This window comes from Cydia pomonella, chromosome 10, assembly GCF_033807575.1.
Source record: "Cydia pomonella isolate Wapato2018A chromosome 10, ilCydPomo1, whole genome shotgun sequence".
NCBI lineage: Eukaryota > Metazoa > Arthropoda > Insecta > Lepidoptera > Tortricidae > Cydia > Cydia pomonella.
In genome coordinates, this window is record NC_084712.1 from 14,279,080 (window position 1) to 14,298,952 (window position 19,873).

General features: G+C 36.3%; 1 protein-coding gene across 1 annotated transcript in view; it reads left to right on the top strand.

Annotated features, from left to right (window-relative positions):
* LOC133522194 (phospholipid-transporting ATPase ABCA1-like) overlaps nucleotides 1-19,873 on the top strand; it is a 42,885-nt gene that overhangs the window by 1,219 nt on the left and 21,793 nt on the right. Inside the window, exons 3-9 of the mRNA XM_061857425.1 lie at nucleotides 286-545; nucleotides 1,509-1,682; nucleotides 3,658-3,902; nucleotides 4,389-4,499; nucleotides 4,938-5,079; nucleotides 6,049-6,228; nucleotides 17,930-18,142. Coding sequence (XP_061713409.1) covers nucleotides 286-545; nucleotides 1,509-1,682; nucleotides 3,658-3,902; nucleotides 4,389-4,499; nucleotides 4,938-5,079; nucleotides 6,049-6,228; nucleotides 17,930-18,142 — 1,325 coding nt within the window. The remainder of the gene's footprint in view (nucleotides 1-285; nucleotides 546-1,508; nucleotides 1,683-3,657; nucleotides 3,903-4,388; nucleotides 4,500-4,937; nucleotides 5,080-6,048; nucleotides 6,229-17,929; nucleotides 18,143-19,873) is intronic.

Here is a 19,873-nt window from a genome sequence, read left to right on the forward strand (position 1 = left end):
TATTTCCAATAACATTAAAGTTTTAATATAAAATTAATAGAAATTAACTGTCATTTGTTTTTTAGGATTATTAACTGAGAGAGTTACTCCTTGTCTTTACACCTGTATGTCTTGAATATAATCTTTCATACATGTACATCTGTACAATAAAGATAATATATAGAAGAACTCTTAATATAAAATCAGTTACTCTAGAAAAACTCTTACCTTTTCACATGTAGTTTGTAAGAAGAAACATGATATACATGCTTTTATCAAAGTTACAGTTACAATATTTTTCCCCAGTGGTAACATCACAACAGCAAAACAACAAGGCACATTAGCATTTTCACCTGATGGTGCATTACCAAGGAAAGCACTAAAAGATGCCCTAGAATTTGTAGCAATGGAGAACCTTAGTGGTCTACTTGCACTCCTGTTTGATCCTAAAATGCTGCCAGAACCTAAGGGATTTAAGGATGCTAAAAGTATGGAGATAGCTCTAACCCAGCCAAATGCTATGAAATCTATTCTTACTGGAGTACAATTTGAAGATAGCATGGCCAGTAAGTTTACGTACATTTGCTTTTGTATTTTTTTTTATTGACTGATATATTCAGTAGGTATTTTACAAATTGGTAGAAATTAATCAATTTCTCAAGAATCAAATCAAACAATATATGTCATTGAGAATATAAGGCAAAACTCTGTATAGGGGACGCTACTAGCAAAAACTGCGAACAAACCACCTTGATGCATCAATAGGTCCACACAAAGTGAGCATACATGCGAGGCAATTTCCTCGCACACAAACCGGCCAGTGTCAGCGCGCGTTTTCCTCGCCTGAGCGCGCCGCCTCGGCCGAGGCACGTCTACACTAGCCGGTTTGTGCGCGAGGAAATTGCCTCGCTCGTATGTTCCGCATGTCTGGTCGCGGCTTTATGCTAAAACATGTTTCGCGCCTGGAATCGCTGTCGAGTGTCAAGAAAAACTAGCCACATCTACTAGTACTTGGCTAACGAGACGGAATTTGCTATCTAAAAGCCACATTTGTATCATTTTAACGTATCGTATCTCCGCGTAGCACCGACGCGTATCGTGATCTGATCGTTAGTGTGGATGCAAAAAAAGTAGCGTGATCATGCTACGCGTTTTTGCGTTTACAGTGCCGATCACGATACGTGATACGATACGGCAAAATGATACAATGTCTCGATCGCTCTACACTCGTAATACAAACCTGAACTGCCTTAATGACAACCGTTTTCGACTTTTTGTTCTAGCATAGGACAAAGCATCAAAACGGTCATTAGTCTCAGACTACATCATAAAGAAATTGGATGGGGTTATGCACAAACATTCCAACCCACAAGCATTTGTCATTAAATTATAGACCTTAAGTAAAAAACATTACATTTTATTGTGTGTTCCATTTTTGTGCATAACTGCGTCCCATTAAAATTAGCTCACATTCTTTCACAAACCAGCTTAAACAGGCTCAAACCAGCATTAATTAAACTATATTTCAGACGCCACTAAATGGCCCGAGAATGTCGTGATCACGATACGATTCCCCGCCACGATGAGGACGCCGATGGTCGACAACCCTATAAGGCTAAGTTGGAGGACGAATCTCTTGTTCCCTTTGATCACAAAACCTGGCCCGCGAGAACCTGACGACAAATATGGCGGGAAAACACCAGGTATTTGGTTTGAAATCACAGGTTTTTCGCTCCCTCAGGCGTGGCACAATCAGGAGATCAGGACTTTAGGTGCAAAGTCCATTACTACTCGTACTATCGACACAGGATATTTGTTATTGTTGGAAACTTTGTTAGTTTTACCACATTTTAACCAGAATCCTCGGCTTTTTAACCGACTTCAATTCCATAGGAGGAAGTTCTGTATTAGGTTGTGGCTATTTTTTTTTCGATACATAAAGAGCAATCTACGAGTTTATAGGTATTAGAAAATTATGTACCTATTTAGGACAATGTTGAACACTTTAACCCCCTCATAAACGTCTACTAAAGTTAACCAGCCGCTAATAATCGTTTGTCCCTTTCCATCATACCAATACGTCGGAAAGGGACAAACGATTATTAGCGGCTTGTTAACTTTAGTACACGTTTATGAATAAGTGGGTTTAGTGGATATGGCCTAATATCGTTACCTAACACACGAAACTGAACTGTGTACCTACTTTGTTATATCACTCGAGTTATAAACACCATTTGTTCTTATTTTAACAGAATACATTATTGTTAAAGCTAAATTAAATATAAAGATTTAATTATTTAAATATTATGTAAGTACATAATATACAAGTTTCATCTGCTTAGCAAAGGTGGAACACTGTGAAATAAATATGAATCTGCTCTTTGATACCTATTTACTATGTAACTCTTAAAGTATCGGAGCAAATGTGCAATAACATTTTTTGTAAGTTGTTTACTATTCCGTGTTTTCATATAAATTATTCTTCTTATTTTTCTGTCTCTTTGTGCTAAAGTTATGAAAGAAATAAAGCTGGGATTTTTCACGCATCTACTGGCTATTAAAATGTTTAACTACCTACCTTTAACATATAACCTTCCTGTCTAACGCCGCCCTAAATACCTGTATCTTATTAAAACGATCAAGTTACGCTTAGGGGAAAGTGGGGTAAATGTAATTTCGAACGCAGATGTCACAAATTGAACCATTTTGCTACCGTTACTGTGGTTATCTGCGTAATTAGTATCTATAAAAAATCTTGAAAATGAACGTTTTCACATAAGTTTTGATTGAAAACGAACACGCTATCTTTACTTTTTACTGTCTCTTATTTTTACATGTTCAATTAGTGATGCAAGGGATACAATTAGGACGCAAAGGAGACCTAGGAATCTAATAACTTTCTTTGCTCGTAATTACCTGATTCTGTTTTTAACTTGAGATTACATACGGCTTAAACAGATTGTAAGAAAGGTTGTATGTGGAAGATACTAACGAGAATGTGATGTTTACTCCTTTTACTACAACTTTATGTCAATAAAGTTGTACATAAAAGCAGGGATCGGAAACCGTTTTTTTTTATGGCAACGAAAACGCTATTTTTTAGTTCTTTGTAAATTATTTCATTTCTAATTGGACAATCTAATAATACGAAGTCGTTATCTAAAAAAAATCCTTAAAAAGTAAAAGTCCTACATTTGAAGTATAAAATAAACCGAAATAAATGGTTATTTTGACATTTTTGCAAAAAACCGGTTCCGATCTCTGCATAAAAGTAAATTATACTATCTTATTGCTCCCAAATACCCCACTCTACCCTACAAGGTTCAAGGTTGTTTAATGTTATACACCTACAGGTTGTTTAATGCTAAACTCCATAATTTGGAAAAAGAAATCATAGACTACGACCACGCCAAGTTTGCACTGACTTGGCAGTGATAAAGCATATCCTATAGGAGCACCATACCTGACGTAGTACTTGGCAGCAAAATTTATCATGTTCCAAGTTTATAATCCGCAGTAAATATAGTAATAGTAATAATGTAAACCTAATTGTCATAAATATACTTAGTCCACACTATATATGTACATGACAATAAGGTTGACATTTGAATACCTACAGTGCTACAGTCGCGTGTTTGCTTATGTCAACCCAACTAAACCATATAAACTTTTCAACAGGCTATTCCCTAGAGATGTTCTTAGCAGTCCAACACGCAGTATCGCAGGCCGTAATAAAAGAGAAGTTAGGAAAGCCGTTGGACACTAAAGTATTACTGCAGAGATTCCCTCAGTTAGCCTACAGAGATGACCAGCTGTTGATTGCCCTGGAGAAGTTTATTTCCATGATAATAATGCTGTGCTTTGCGTATACATTTGTAAATACTGTGAGGGTTGTGACTTCTGAAAAAGAGCTGCAGTTAAAGGTAAGCTGCAAGTTTAAAGCCTGTGCAAACCGGATGCGTGCACGTTGTATTATACATATCCTTATGAGACGCGGCATACCGCTTGCGTGACGACGTTTGCGTACACGCCTGCACGGCTCCAACATTTTCGCCCCGCGCATGTCTCCAATATTTTCGCCCCGCGCACGTCTCCAATATTTTCGCCCCGCGCACGTCGACGCACACGCAGCCGGTGTGTTTTGGCCTTTATTGATTCAACGTGCTATCTTATCTTGCAATCTTGCAATTTTCTGATAATTAGAAAGAGGGGGGAAGGTACCTACTTTTCTTGCACGCGATTTGAACGCGAACTTGGTAAGTTTTGCTATAACCGCTTTAATTTTCTAGACTACTGCTTTATCTCTGTGTTATTTTTTTTTATATTTTTTATACTATGTAAACTTAGGTAAATATTAAAGTAGCTAAACTTGGTAGTTATAAATTTTAAAGATATGTTTTTTGATTCAGGAAACAATGACAATAATGGGCTTGCCGTCTTGGCTGCATTGGCTGGCATGGTTCATCAAGCAATTCTCATTCGTTCTCATTTCCGTAATTCTTATGGTGATTTTATTGAAGGTAAATGGTGGAGTTTGTTCAGTGCGACTCAGATATTGCGGTTAAAATATTAAAAAAAAAAATCTTAGGTCTCCAAGATAGTTTGAGTTGTTAATATCCCAATCTGACGGAGTAATAATAATAAGGATGGTAGGCAAGCCAAAACTCCGTTAAAATTACATTTGTTAACTTATTCAGCCGCCAGCGCTAATCACTACTTTGTCATTAACTTGCCCGGTTCTTTATTTGCTCCAGTTGCAGGCTATAGGTACCATGTGCTCCAGCTACATGCACTGTATGCAAACACATTGCGTGTTTGTTTTTTTTTATATATCACTTTTTTGTACGTTGTCTAAGATATTTGCGTCGCACTGATTCAATTCAATTCTGATGCCCTTACATGATACACAATTATTTATTTAAATGATTTGGAATATTATAATTATGTTTTGTTTCTAGATACCATTTAACTCCACCGAAACTGGAGTCCGCTACTCGGTGCTCACGTTCACGCCTTGGTCGGTGCTTTTCTTTTTCATGGTGCTATTCGTCATCGCTTCATTAGCATTTTCTTTTATGGTCAGCGTGTTCTTCACTAGAGGTAAAATGCACTTTAGTTTAATTTACCTATTTATACATATGAGGTAGGTACTAGATACACCCAAGCAAAACATACCTTCATGTAAGCATGACTTAAGTTACATTATCAGTCGACCCGAGTGAAAACGAGTCATCCTTTTAAATATATAAAAGTATACGGGAAGGAACGGGGACTGGAAGGCTAGATTCACACTGCTTTGATCGATTGATCGATTACCGTAGTGACAGTAAAATTCGATAAAATCCCGTATACGGTAGACGAGGAAAATTTACGCCATGTGAACCTAGCCGAAATCTGCATTTTCGTATCGTAGATATTATGTGTTTACTTTGATAGTACTTGTTTTCCAAATATTTGAGGTGTCCCGAGACACTGGAACTATAGTTTTATTAATGATTCCAAATTGTTATGATGTTATTAGCAAATCAAGCGGTTAAAGAGAAAGTAGACTTAAATCACCCACATTTTCTCTAAATTTGAAACGCGTTTTAACTATACAAAATGTAACAAAAATAGTGGGGACCCGTTTAAGGACATATTTGGTATCGTGTTGTGATTAGGAAAAAGTAGAAGAAAAAAATTTTTACGCAAAAGAATAAATCTATGGGACAGGTCGTCCAAGTCGGCCAACTCTCCATACAAAGGCCAACATTTTTTTTCTTCTTCTCTTTGTCCTAATCAGAATACTATACCAAATATGCCCTTAAACGGATCCCTACTCTTTTTGGATACACCTTGTATATGTATGATGCACAAAAGCATATAAATATCTAAGTCATTTTCCATTCATTTCGCTCCCCCTATTGTAGACCAGATACCTAATACCATTCCAACCTGCATACTTAAAACACCAACACCTAGAAATGCCTTAACTTCCACAGATGTTCGTAGATTAATGACTAAATCGATGGACCTTGTACTTTTCTTTATACTCGCTCATTAGTCATTATACAAGTCATTCTGTTGCAGCTAATACCGCCGCGTCATTCATGGGCCTCGCTTGGTTTACGACATACTCAGTGTATATGCTCACCCAAATTATTTACGAGGATGTTCACTGGTTTAAAAAGATGATGCTGAGCCTAATTTCGAATGCGGCAATGGGTTTTGCCTTTCAGATGCTTGTTACGTGTGAGGGCACTTCAAGAGGTAATGTATCGCTTTATGTATAACCTTTATTCATATACCTAGTACAGTCAGAAACAGAACATTCAAAACAACATTTGAATACTTAACTGTTGCAGCAATAGAATCTATAGCGTATGCATATTTGTGCATAGATGCTTGTTCTGCTGACTCTACCTTAATTGTACCTATTGTTGAATTTTCGTTGGTTTACAAGTTAAGATTTGATTGTTGTCCATGACATTTGTAAATTGGTATTATCAATTTCAATTTTATTCAAGTAACCACAAAATGTAACAATACAGGGCTAGCCTAAGACATTACATTTCTTATAACTAAGGTCATTATAATTATATATGTTAAAAAATACTAATAACAATAAGCTACACGTCATGTCATAAAATACATTAAACATTTAAATAATTAAATCAGGCCAGTAACTCGCATATTTTTAAACAATCTTTCTCAATAACCGTCCAGCCGTCCGCAAACAAATCGCAGGAGTGTTGCACAGCAGCGAGCTTATTGAGCGTGTGCAACGCTCGACAAACGGGCGAGTTGCGCCGCGAGACCGTGCGGGCGGGAGAGACCGCGAAGAGGCGCAGGCGGTCAGCACGAAACCGGGCACGCCCGTCTATTATGATGTATATTATGAATTCCCTTAACCTCATACGTGCATACATATAGTTATTATCAATCGTCTATATTGCATAAGTACAGTCAAGGTGTTAAAATCGACACAGACAAAGTGCCAAAAATATGACGCTGTAGGCTTTACTATACATACAATTTAATATATCGAATAAATAAGATTGGCTCCCATAAATAAGTCAAATAGGTGAAGTCCTGAAGGGCTAATATAAATTGTAGGTATGTTTCATAATAAATACTGTGACGCAGCTTTTTGCATTTTCCCACCGCCCCAATAACATGTGACGCGTATGTGCAAACTTAGACACGATCAACGTTATTTCATTGAAATAAGGTCTAATTTACACTTATAGTCATTGTCGCTTAATAGGCATAATTACTCCACGGCCGAAGTCCATTTGGCCTGAATTCTCATGGCTAGTCTCGCCCCACGCCGATTTCTGTGCTGCGGGCGTATTATGGACTTGATAAATCAAATGTCACCTTTTATCACCGCTCATTATCATGCTGTCACGTCACGTGGTACACAAGTGCGACCATCATATCCGTACCGGTTACACGGGCGAACGCTCGCGTACGTCGTACGTTAGGTAGGTTTGACTCGATATGCGTCCTGCCAAAGATTCATTGATCATATAAGATGTATAATTACTTTTTCTTAACACGCATTTCCATGGTAAGACATCTCCATGATGGACTATTTATATACTGCGGTATTAGCTCGATACGGCTTTTTGGTCGCAGATTTCAGAATCTAACATGGTGGAGATGGCAGTCACGAGGACTACTTTAAACTTTATATTGTGTGTTTTTGCAGCTGCCAAATAAATGATTTATCTATCTATTTACTAAACATGTTAGTGTTACATGATACATAATTTTTTCTAACACACTGTGCCAAAAAAGTTGAACCACCCATAAAGTCTAAGACAAAAAGTTGACGTTTGGTAATCCAATGAGCGTCAAACATGGCATGCCGCAGTACACGGCCATGTACTACCAGTGGGGCGACACTCCTTTCGGTCATTCCCGGCTCCGTTCGGCTCAGCATTGCTCCGAGCAATTATTAGGATTGGTACAACTTGATGTCCTTTTGCGTGCACGACCACAGATAAGATAATGAATTGAATTTTGACAAACCTGAATAACCGAAAGGGATAGTGCCATACATTAGAAATGGAACGCCCTGAATCGCTTCGGTTTTGTAGGAAGTGTCATTTCGGTACGGTAGTACTATTATTTATTCTGTGGGACTACAGCTCTCAAACTAGACGGCCCGATTTTTTCTGTTTCTTTTCTTAGACAGACTGTACATCTCTTCTATAGTCAGACACTCTTTGGTCAGCGAATCGCTCAATAACGATGAGTTTATAGCCCCAATCTATCGTGTCATTCTTTGATACACCCACATTCGGTGTATCACAAACGAATCATTTTATTGTGAATTCTAAACATCTAATAGCTATTTCATTTCGGGGGTCAAGTATGGGGAATTCATTGTGTTTGCTCTTTATGAAGTTAATTTTACTGCGAGTTTAGACAGGAAATTCTAATAAAAAGTTAAAAAACGATGCGTCATTGTTAATCAAAGAATTCAGTAAAACAACAAAATATAAAGTTATAATTTTGGACTAAAATTGACTCCGAGTAAGATTACTTAGTAGGCACGATTTAACACCCATATTACGCATAATTGCTGAATAGAGTGTATTGTCATTTTTCTTTAGGTTTGTGAAGTCTATTTTAGTTTATTATTCATTGTAGTGAGCCTATTAATTGTGACACGTGTCACATATAGACAAAGACTCACAAGCCAATTCGAACGTAATGATATCAGAATTATATTTGAATCATGTTATTTAGCTATAGTGCTTTTCGCCCGCGTCGAGACATGTACGGATAAGTAGAGCAATATGCGTGATAACTTAATGATATCAGTTAGATGTCTTCAGTGCCCCTAGTGTAAATTTAGTCGATAGCGAAACGTGACGTACGCGTTTGCGTTAAGTCTCATTTTGTATGGGTTTTTGAACAGCGCGCCAAGCGGGACGTTTTGGAAAGTCAAAAATCTCATACAACATGACACTTAACGCAAACGCGTACGTAACGTTTTGCTGTCGAAAATATTTACACTAGGGGTACTGATGTCAGTGTACGTTCGAATTGGCCTGTCAGTCGGATCTTCTTCAGGTCAACGTTTTATGTTCTAAATACTGAGCGTCCTTGCTTCACGTTTTTGTTGTTGCCTTGTTACTAAGCAACTAAGTAAATTGGTGTGTTAGGTTTAGGAGTAACGTACGATTATTTACTAAGTATTATCATAATACGAGTATTATGAAGACGCAAACTTATAATCTAAATTTATTAGGGTCGGCAACGCGCATGTGACTCCTCTGGAGTTGCAGGCGTACATAGGCTACGGAGACTGCTTAATATCAGGCGGGCCGTATGCTTGTTTGCCACCGACGTAGTATTAAAAAAAAAGTAATCCCAAGATTTGGCGTAGGCACTAGGTTTTACTTAATACTTGTTTTAGTCAAACTATCGTTCATCATCATCATGATCATCTCAGCCGAAAGACGTCCACTGCTGAACAAAGGCCTCTCCCAAGGATCTCCACAACAAACTGTCATTGCCACGGTTGAATTTAAAAAAATAAACATGACAGTGAAAATCATGTAATAATCAAGAGGTACATAAGTATAAGTTGTTTATACTTTCGTTTGCGGCGAGACCCAAATCGGTCATCTGTCATTGCGTAATTCTAAACTTACATTTTTTAAACTTCAAGGTCACTATTTTAACACATACATTTACATTTCTGACAAGCCACAGAGGAGAAGATGCTTGATAGGTATTCTAAGTATTTAATTGACCACGATTAATACCTACTAAGGATGAAGGTAATTATGACGCTTGTGCTACATTACCTACTGTAAAGTACCTATGCCTAGTTCTACTAATTTATGAATTTCCTCCTCTGTATGGATCTGATGGAATTAACGTATAAATATATATAATTATATACGTACGTTCGGTATTGAAATGTTGAATGTCGATTTGAGTGCTACAGTTTTTTTTCTCTGTAGCAATGGTTTATTGATCGTAGGAAACTACGATATAGTACAATAAACTAAGTGCGTATCGGGACACGCTTAATGAAGGGTTCCATACCTTATACAATTTAAAAATTTGCTTGGTTGCCACCGTTGTGGTATATAAAAAACCGGCCAAGAGCATGTCGGGCCACGCTCAGTGTAGGGTTCCGTTGTTACTCTTCCGTCACAATAAGCTAAACTGGAGCTTAAAGTATAGTAATTGTTAACCAAGGGATGAAACGGTACCTTTCACGCGAGTTAAACAAATAGGCAAATTTGCATAATCAGTACCTAATTAAAGTAAGTCTTTTTACTATGAAGGGGAAACTTTTTGCGATAACTCAAAAACAGCTAAACTGATCATGTCCGCTATAGTTTTCATTTAATGTCTTTCTTAAGCTCTACTTCCACGATTTTTTTCATATTTTTTGGACCTATGGTTCAAAAGTTAGAGGGGGGGGACACATTTTTTTTTCTTTCGGAGCGATTATCTCCGAATATATACACTTTACCAAAAAATGTTTGTTGAAGACTCCTATTGGTTTTGAAAGACCTTTCCAACGATACCCCACACTGTAGGGCTGAAGCAAAAAAAAAAATTCACCCCCACTTTACGTGTAGGGGAGGTACCTTCAAAAAAATTAAATTTTTAGATTTTATTGTACTACTTTGTCGGCTTTATTGATTTATATATCCATGCCGAATTTCAAATTTCTAGCACTAACGACCACGGAGCAAAGCCTCGGACAGACAGACAGACAGACAGACAGACGGACATGGCGAAACTATAAGGGTTCCTAGTTGACTACGGAACCCTAAAAACGGAACCCTTATAGATTCGTCATGTCCGTCTGTCTGTCCGATTATGTCACAGCCACTTTTTTCCGAAACTATAAGTGCTATACTGTTCAAACTTGGTAAGTAGATGTATTCTATGAACCGCATTAAGATTTTTACACAAAAATAGAAAAAAAAAACAATAAATTTTGGGGGTTCCCCATACTTAGAAGTGAAACTCAAAAAATCTTTTTTCATCAAACCCGTGGGGTATCTATGGATAGGTCTTCAAAAATGATATTTAGGTTCCTAATATCATTTTTTTCTAAACTGAATAGTTTGCGCGAGGGACACTTCCAAAGTGAAAAAATGTGTCCGTCCCCCCCCCCGTCCCCCCCTGTAACTTCTAAAATAACAAAATGAAAAATCTAAAAAATATGTATGATATACATTACCATGCAAACTTCCACCGAAAATTGGTTTGAACGAGATCTAGTAAGTAGTTTTTTTTAATACGTCATAAATGGTACGGAACCCTTCATGGGCGAGTCCGACTCGCACTTGGCCGCTTTTTTCCATTTTGGCTACGGACATCTAAAAATCGTACCCTCTAGTTTGATAGCTAAAATATGGCGCCATACGATTTGAGGTCACTACATTGTCAATCGTCAAGTTTTGACAAATAGAGCTACTATCACTATCTATCGAATCAGCTGTCGAATACAAAGCACGAATTTGTCTTAAGACTTTATATTCATGTACAGTCGAGTCGATATTTCGCCTTATTACGTCGACTGTACATCTCATACAATCAATGAATCTTTGTCTCCAGTACGAGTAAAATTGTTTTCATTGTCTGTTAAAGCGATTTATACATATTTTAATCGAGTAGGTACCTGATTTGACTCACATTAATATTAAACAACAAGAATTCCGAAAACTTGCGTCAGACTTGGTTGTGTTCGCCAGAGACTGTAACCGCCAGCTTCGTGCTTGAGTATATGCAGATTTGTCAACTACCTAGGGCCTAGGGTATCTTTACTTCTCGTATTCTCATGCATTTATTTGTACGGTAGATGGACTGTCAGAAAAATACTTGAGTAAATTTCAAATATTTTGTTTATACAGTTAAGGGCCTACTAAAGCCGTGAATACCGGTTCGTAAGCCACGCCCGCTAGCTTCCTCACTCCCCGCTAGCACGCACACATGGAAGCGCTCCGCGGAGTCCGCGGCGCACGTGAAGGTGAAAGCTCCATCTAGCGTTACAAAAGTTAACTACGATTATACGCGGTCGGCCAGAAACTTAATTCTTAGAAAATAAAAAAGATGGCGTTATTACTTGCTACTAGAAAATAAAAAAATATATTGTTGTAAATTGTAATAAATCTGAGACTACAATATAGCCAATTTTTATTGTTGATTTTTGGAAGATGTTAATAGTACCGTTAATTGTAAGTATAACACTACCTATCTTTTTAAATTCGGTGTGATAACTAACAATGTAAGATTACATTGTTAGTTATCATATTTTATTTAGTAATATATTGTTGAGGCAGGAAATACAGGGTGCCGTTTTCCGACGACCAATTTTTCGGATGATATTGAATCACAGTTGTCAGTGGTAACTACCTACATATAAAAAAGAAAAAAGTAAGTAATATGGTAACAACGAAAACTACCAAAAAAAGTGAAGTAAGTATTTTTATTACGCTGAAATATGTAATATTCAACTAATAACTTTTAAACAATTACTCAAACAATCAGGGTGATTCTTAAATTGTGTCCAGAAAAATATTTTTTCATAAAAGATTTTTATTTTTCACATATTGTTACGTATAAAAAGCATTTTTTGATGCATATGGTCAAGCTTAATACCCTCAGGAAAGGTAAATAAAATGAGTACATAATCACGGTTGTCACAAAGTGTCCCTCAGTCGTGACGTTTCGGCATTTTGGCGGCCAACTCCACTATTTTGAATTATACAATATTTTTAATATAGCCTAAGTTACTCCCATGACTACGACACATCGAATGACAGCTCATACGTTGAAATTCGTCATACTAGCGCTGTAGAGCGTGACAAAGAATCGGATACACATCATATATCCACATACACGCGGAAACCATTTTTCTGCTTTGGGCAGTTGGGCAATAATAACAAATGAACGTAGCTAATAAAATCCATTTCTAAAGAGTGAATATGCCTCTAAATTAATCAAACTAATTGAGAATGTCACGACCACGTGTCTATATGACACGAACGTGGATTCAATAGTCCGTGGCGGGGACAGAATTTTGAGGCCACTGTCGTGACAATTTGAAACATGTTCGGCATTACCTAAAAATTACCTTTGACTTTGCAAATATTAAATAATTAGCTCAATCTCGAATGTATTAGGTATATCTTATGTTACAAACAATAACGTGAAATGAGTACTGACTTTTAAAACTCAAACACGGCGGTGACGCGTTAAGGTTGACCTTTTTTTTAATTAACACAAATAAATAATTTTCGGTAACACTTCTCCCTTCAGCCATTTGCAAATCTGACAACAACACAGTATTGCTGTTCTAAAAAAAGCGTTAAAAAGGCTGCCAGACGTAAAGGTAACTTTCTACCGAGTACTGCATGTTTATATTACCACGCGCGTCGGTGACACGAAAACTGATCACAAGATGTATGTTATTATAGTACATTACGATACAAGTGCGAAAAATAGGAAATTCGAAACGAGTGGCGATAAATTAAAACACGACCGAAGGGAGTGTTTTAAATCGACACGAGTTGCGAATTACCTATTCGCACATGTATCGTACAACGTTTTACAGTACATATGGCCCTTTAAATGTTCGACACAGTAACGTAATATGCTACTTCTCGCACTAGTGCTATAAAGTAGCCCCATATGTACTGTAAAAATTGTTATAAAGTCGTTATATATCCATACAATTTTTAAACCGTATTGTGGAATAGGTGTAAGTGTTAACATTTGATATAAAATTCTTCCAAAAACACTTTCAAAGAAAAATAAAATATCATAAAATCGGAGGAAGTCACACTACACGTTCCGTGACATTTAGAACTTCTTAATATGTTTCTAATAAATGCTCTTAGGATATTAGGTTGACATAAAACTAGAGGTAAATTACTAAGTATATTGACATTTAGTTTACTTATTTTCTTAAAAATATATGCTATTCTTACAGGTAACACAATTGTTATTTTGACTGTTTTTAATTTAAGTTTATTTGTATTGTATTTTCGATTGTTTGTGATGTAATTATGGGTCTTTCACCTGAAATAAACGATTTCATAATATCGTTCCCCTGGCTTTGGTTCACTGTGATTTTCATTCCCGTGTGTTTTGATATAAAATGTATTCTTCATGGGCATGTACAATGTTAAATCATATGTCAAGTAAATGATTATTTACTTTCATGGATTAAGTAAAAATTATCGTAATCATAACAGTTGATCAAAGACATACTTATTGCTTTTCCCCTGGTTCTCATTCCATGCCTTTGGACTGGGGTTTCAACTAAAATCAACGTGTGGTACTTCGTTCTATAGATCTTAAAAATAACATTATGTTGCTAAGGGTGTTCTATGATTCAGTGTATTATTTTGGAACGAATTGTTCCGAAATTCATTGTCATTATGTCATTCCTTGTCATTCCCTTATCGGTTTTTTTCATTCCCTCGTCGCTTTTACATTCTTTTTATCGATTTTATTATTCCCCTGATAGGTAATAAATTGACCAAAATGTATGCCTATTCGATTGATGGGCTTATATTGAAATTATATTTAATAATCTGATTTCAAAGAACGACCCTTCAATGCCCGCCATAAGCTAATTGGTTGGCTAATGGTTTCAAGAGCATGGACAAATAAAGTATAGACTAACATTATCAACACAGAATCGCGTTCCTCTGAAATGAAAAGTTTGATCGGGATATCCATAATTGCACAACGCCGTCTATTAGGAACTACTTTAATTATCAGACAGTTAGACAAGAGGTTGAAGCACCGAACCAAGTGTAATGAACTGATACTGCTGTTAAATGGCTATAGCAGTTGCCTAAACTTACAGGAAAGCGATTTTGTAAAGATATTGTTAGTAAGCGATTTTGCTAAGTATAAAACTTTAATCGTCTTTGTCAAGACTAAGATATATTATTAAGGTATAAATGTAGAGCGGTATAATTTTAAAATTTGAAAAAAAAGAAATTAAAAACAGTTTAAGTTCTAAGATGTACATTATCAAAAACCATCCTGTATATGTTAACATTATAGTATTTTTCAAACTCGATGGGTAGGGTGACAGGTGTTATCTTTATATAATTTTTAACCTGAAAAAGGCCAAATCTCGCAAAATCGTATTGAAACGACAGCTGTCAGCGTACCCATATAAAAAAAACTATAGATAGCACCACACACGAGCTGAAGAGTTACATGCGCGTTGCCGACCCTAAACTCCACCCCCCCCCCCCCCCCCCTCGTTGAGCTCTGGCAACCTTACTCACCGGCAGGAACACAATACTATGAGTAGGGTCTAGTGTTATTTGGCTGCGGTTTTCTGTAAGGTGGAGGTACTTCCCCAGTTGGGCTCTGCTCTAGATCTAGAATGACATCCACTAACTGTGCCCTACCACACAAAGCGAGATGAAATTCACAATGCCCTACCTCTCTTATCACAATGCCCATCTCTCTCTTTGAATGGCAATTTTAGAAAGGGACGATTCGGTACGTTTTTCTTATTGCTCCTTGTCAAGTAAAATCAAACTGAAAAGCATACTTACTTTACTCTTTGCTGAAAAGTCATATTAGTCATTGACGTTTTGACAGTATCCTGTTGAATAAATTATGTGAATTGTTCTCAAGGCATGCGGATTACAAATCAGAGGTTGCTGGTTCAAACCCCGGCCCGTGCAAACGAGTTTTTTTTTCTAATAAACGTGTTGAATTTTTTAGTTTTTTTAATATAATAAGTATATTTGTTTTACATAAAGATTACCTAGGCTATACAAAAATTGGTATGAATAAAATAAAATTATTCGTGTCATTAAAATATGCTTTTAATACACATATTTAAAAGAATAACTTTATTTCTGTATAAGACAGACAAGATTTACTTTTACAATAAAATAGAAAATAAGCAATATAGATATTATATAGGAACAAAAAAAGAAAACAAAAAGTTACGATTAGATTCGATGGGTCTATAGATGACTCGCATTTTTTCTTTGGTGTCTACACGACCACACAGCTACCGATACATTACAGAAGCTGTCGAAATTTCCTTACCCGTTGTAATTGTTCAAAGAGTATTAGACTTTGACGTAGCTAAGCAAACACGCACACATGCGTAACGTATAGGCCTGTAAAGATAGCTCCATTCGTAGTAGACCTCGGATTCCGTTACTAGTTAATAGAGCTACGACTCAACGTTTATTGGATATGTCGATTTTACGTAATTTGGAGCGCTGCGCGATTTGACATAGGTCTTACCTCTTTGAGGCACCACGGCCATCTAACATTACTGGCATAAAGGACGCATTTATGACTGACGCATGACAGAAAGAGAAGCCGAACTGCGTAAAATGGGCGTTTTCTGTTGAATTCATAAAATCAAAATCGAGAATAAATCCGTTTGTATAAGATAATAAGTTAATATTTAGTTGAATGATGTTTAAGACGAGATGAAAACCTTTACTTTAAAGTGGATTATGCTGGATGAAGATGTGTTTTCTAGTTGCACTGAGGTAAACACTAAAAATGTAGATGTAACTTTGGATTTATATTCTATCGAGAAAATTTTAAGCCTTTTTGTTTCGACTAGTATCATACCTCTTATCATATAGTCAAGATACATATATCCGAAAATCACGTCTGTTTGTTTCCGGGGCTAGCCACTGCCACGCTTCAAAGATCCCGTTATTTTTCGATGCAGGGCCTTAATAACATACCCCGGGGTTTTAGTTGCGAGAATGATTTCGTGTAGGTATTTATACTTTCTTATTGTTAAATAGTAACTAAACTATGAATAAAAAATAGGTAGTAAGCTCCAAAAACAAAAGTAGGAATTATAATATAGTTTCTATTTTTAAAATTTTTATCTATTTTGTTGCTAGTGTAAAACAATCCCGCACTCGAAACCCCGGGGTATGGTTCGTATACCAAACTATAATTGCGTACTTTTCATGTAAGGGCTGCCAACTCAACTATAATATTCATTTCGATACGCTATAGTCATCTATAAAGAATTTGACCAATCACGTGCCACCGCGCTCTCATAGAAAATACATAAACGGGCAACTATTTCATACTTACCAATTTTTAATTATTTAGGTTTTATAGTAAAAAATCGGACAGACAGACGGACATGACGAATCTATAAGGGTTCCGTTTTTTGCCATTTGGCTACGGAACCCTAAAAAGTATCATTCTAGATGACTTAATCAAGCTTTTCAATCTCGTACCTTAGTTATGTAACTCGGCAAGCTTCGTTGCCTAAATACGGTGCTCGACTGAAAAGCTATAAAATACAGGGTGGCCAAATAAGAAGTGTACATTTTGTTTTTAAATTTTAACTGTATTAAGTTCAAAAATTATTAGGTATTGTTTTAAAAATATATTCTTCAGGGTTGGCAAATTCATGCGAAACATAATGTCTGACATATGTCCACCTCTAACAGCAGGCAAATGTAAGCCCTTATCATCCCAATGTTCAGCATCTATTCGCACATTTTTGGCATTATCTTAGTACATTTGTGTCGAATAGTCGGTTTTAACTGTTTAAATTTCATCAGCTCGTTAGCATAGACACGTAATTTTAGATAGCCCCACAGAAATAAGTCAAGAGCTACAATATTTGGAGAATTTGGGTGCCAATCACTGTTACTTTTTTTCCAAATTAATCGAGCAAACAACGTGTTTTAAACAACAGAAACATTTGAGATAAAATTGCTTGCTGCTAGTGGTATACATTTGGCAGAAATTATCTTCCGTATACAATTGCCAACCCTGAATAATATATTTATGAAAAAATATTTAATAAAATTTCCACTTAATGTAATTAAAATTTAAAAACAAAGTGTATCATTCTTTTTGTCCACCCTGTACTACTTATTCGTCTATTATATTGTGTATACTATAGTGTTTAATAATATTTACATATTCTTATTTATTTATCCAGGCCTACAGTGGGGTGAATTCTTCAAACCTATATCTTACCACGACGATTTCATGCCTGGGCATGTGGCCATAATGTTGGTCCTGGACACAATACTGTACATGCTGATTGCTATGTACGTGGAGAAAATAATACCGGGGCGATATGGAGTGCCCCTGCCGTGGTATTTTCCTTTTACGAAAAGTTTTTGGGTGCCAAATAAAATCAAAGTTGCAGGTAAGAGCATGTTTGTGCAGATACTATGTGTGTAAAGTTTTACTGTATGTACATACCTAATAACTAAATCGATGGGATATGACCGAGAGGGGGACAAATGGGTCTTTGACCCAAATGGAGAGATGGCTACAATGGAAGGACTTCCATCAGCCCCCGCCTTAGTTATAGGCGTGGAACTGTGGAGTTGTAGAAAGCGCCCATACACTACACATCAACATACGAGTATACATTAAAGGGTCTAGCAAGCTAAGCTAAGAAGATTGGCCCCCGCAAGGGATTTGGTTGTAATTTGAGGTGCAGTAGTGGCAGGTCCTAAGAACACTGTATGCGTAATATCAGCCTTCGATCTTCTTTTGTTTCAGACTTATCCACGAAAATGTCAAAAAATCAAGGTAATTTTTGAACTGTTGCAGCTAAACCAAGCAAGCGAGAGCAACCAAACAAATTCAGAATTAAAGAGCATAAAATGGGGTTCATAATACATATTTTTACAGACATTCATTTCCTTGAACTTGGATGAAAAAAATAATGTAATTTTTTTCTGCTCCATTTTTTTGCCACTTCTCGCGGAGACACAACTATCAAAAAAATTACTTGATAAGCGACAATTGTTAACTACGTGTCCATTTAAAAACATTTTGAAAAATCATGGTGCGTCATGTCAATAAAAAACCATTACGAAGATATGTTTACTATATCATATTATATCAATAGAGTAAACCTACTACCTAGTGGCAAATGTGTCTGTAGTATAACTTCCTCTTTCCTTCATTATGAAATAATTAAAGGACACATTTTCTAGCTATTTCTTATGCAATTTTAATAATGTCTGAAAGAAGGTGTAAATGTTGTAATATATGTTTACGCAAAACAAATGGAACTAAAAAAGTGATAAAGAACGCTGCAAAAATTGATTGCTTTAGGTATTATTATTATTTTTTTAAATTTATGCAAATAAGAAACGAAGTGGGTACATAAAAGTATTGGATGTAAAGTCATTGACAAAAACATTTTTATTACCATTCCATATTAACAAATAACTCGGTACAGCAAACAGAACAATACAATTCTTCCATTTTTACAGTCATACTCTTCATCGTCCCAAGTATAACTAAATTCGATTCTACAATATTCACATTTTCTCTTACGGGCAATATTTTCGTCCGTAAGAGAAATGTTGACATTTCTCTTACGGACGTCTGGTAAGGATTTCAGAAAGAGCTCCTTAGACATTTGCACTGGTAATATGTGGGGCCAAATATTTTCGACTTTATGTTCGTAATTGTTTTTTTTTAATATGACGCACCATGATTTGTCAAAATGTTTTTAAATGGATACGTAGTTAACAAATGGGGCTTATCACGTAATTTTTTTGATAGTTGTGTCTCCGCGAAAGGTGGCAAAAAAATGGAGCAGAAAAAAATTACATTATTTTTTTCATCCAAGTTCAAGGAAATGAATGTCTGTAAAATATGCATTATGAACCCCATTTTATGCTCCTTAATTCTGAATTTATTTGGTTGCTCTCGCTTGCTTGGTTTATCTGCTATAACAGTTTAAAAATTACCTTGATTTTTTGACATTTTCGTGGATAAGTCTGAAACAAAAGAAGATCGAAGGCTGATATTACGCATACAGTGTACTTAGGACCTGCCACTACTGCACCTCAAATTACAACCAAATCCCTTGCGGGGGCCAATCTTCTTAGCTTAGCTTGCTAGACCCTTTCAG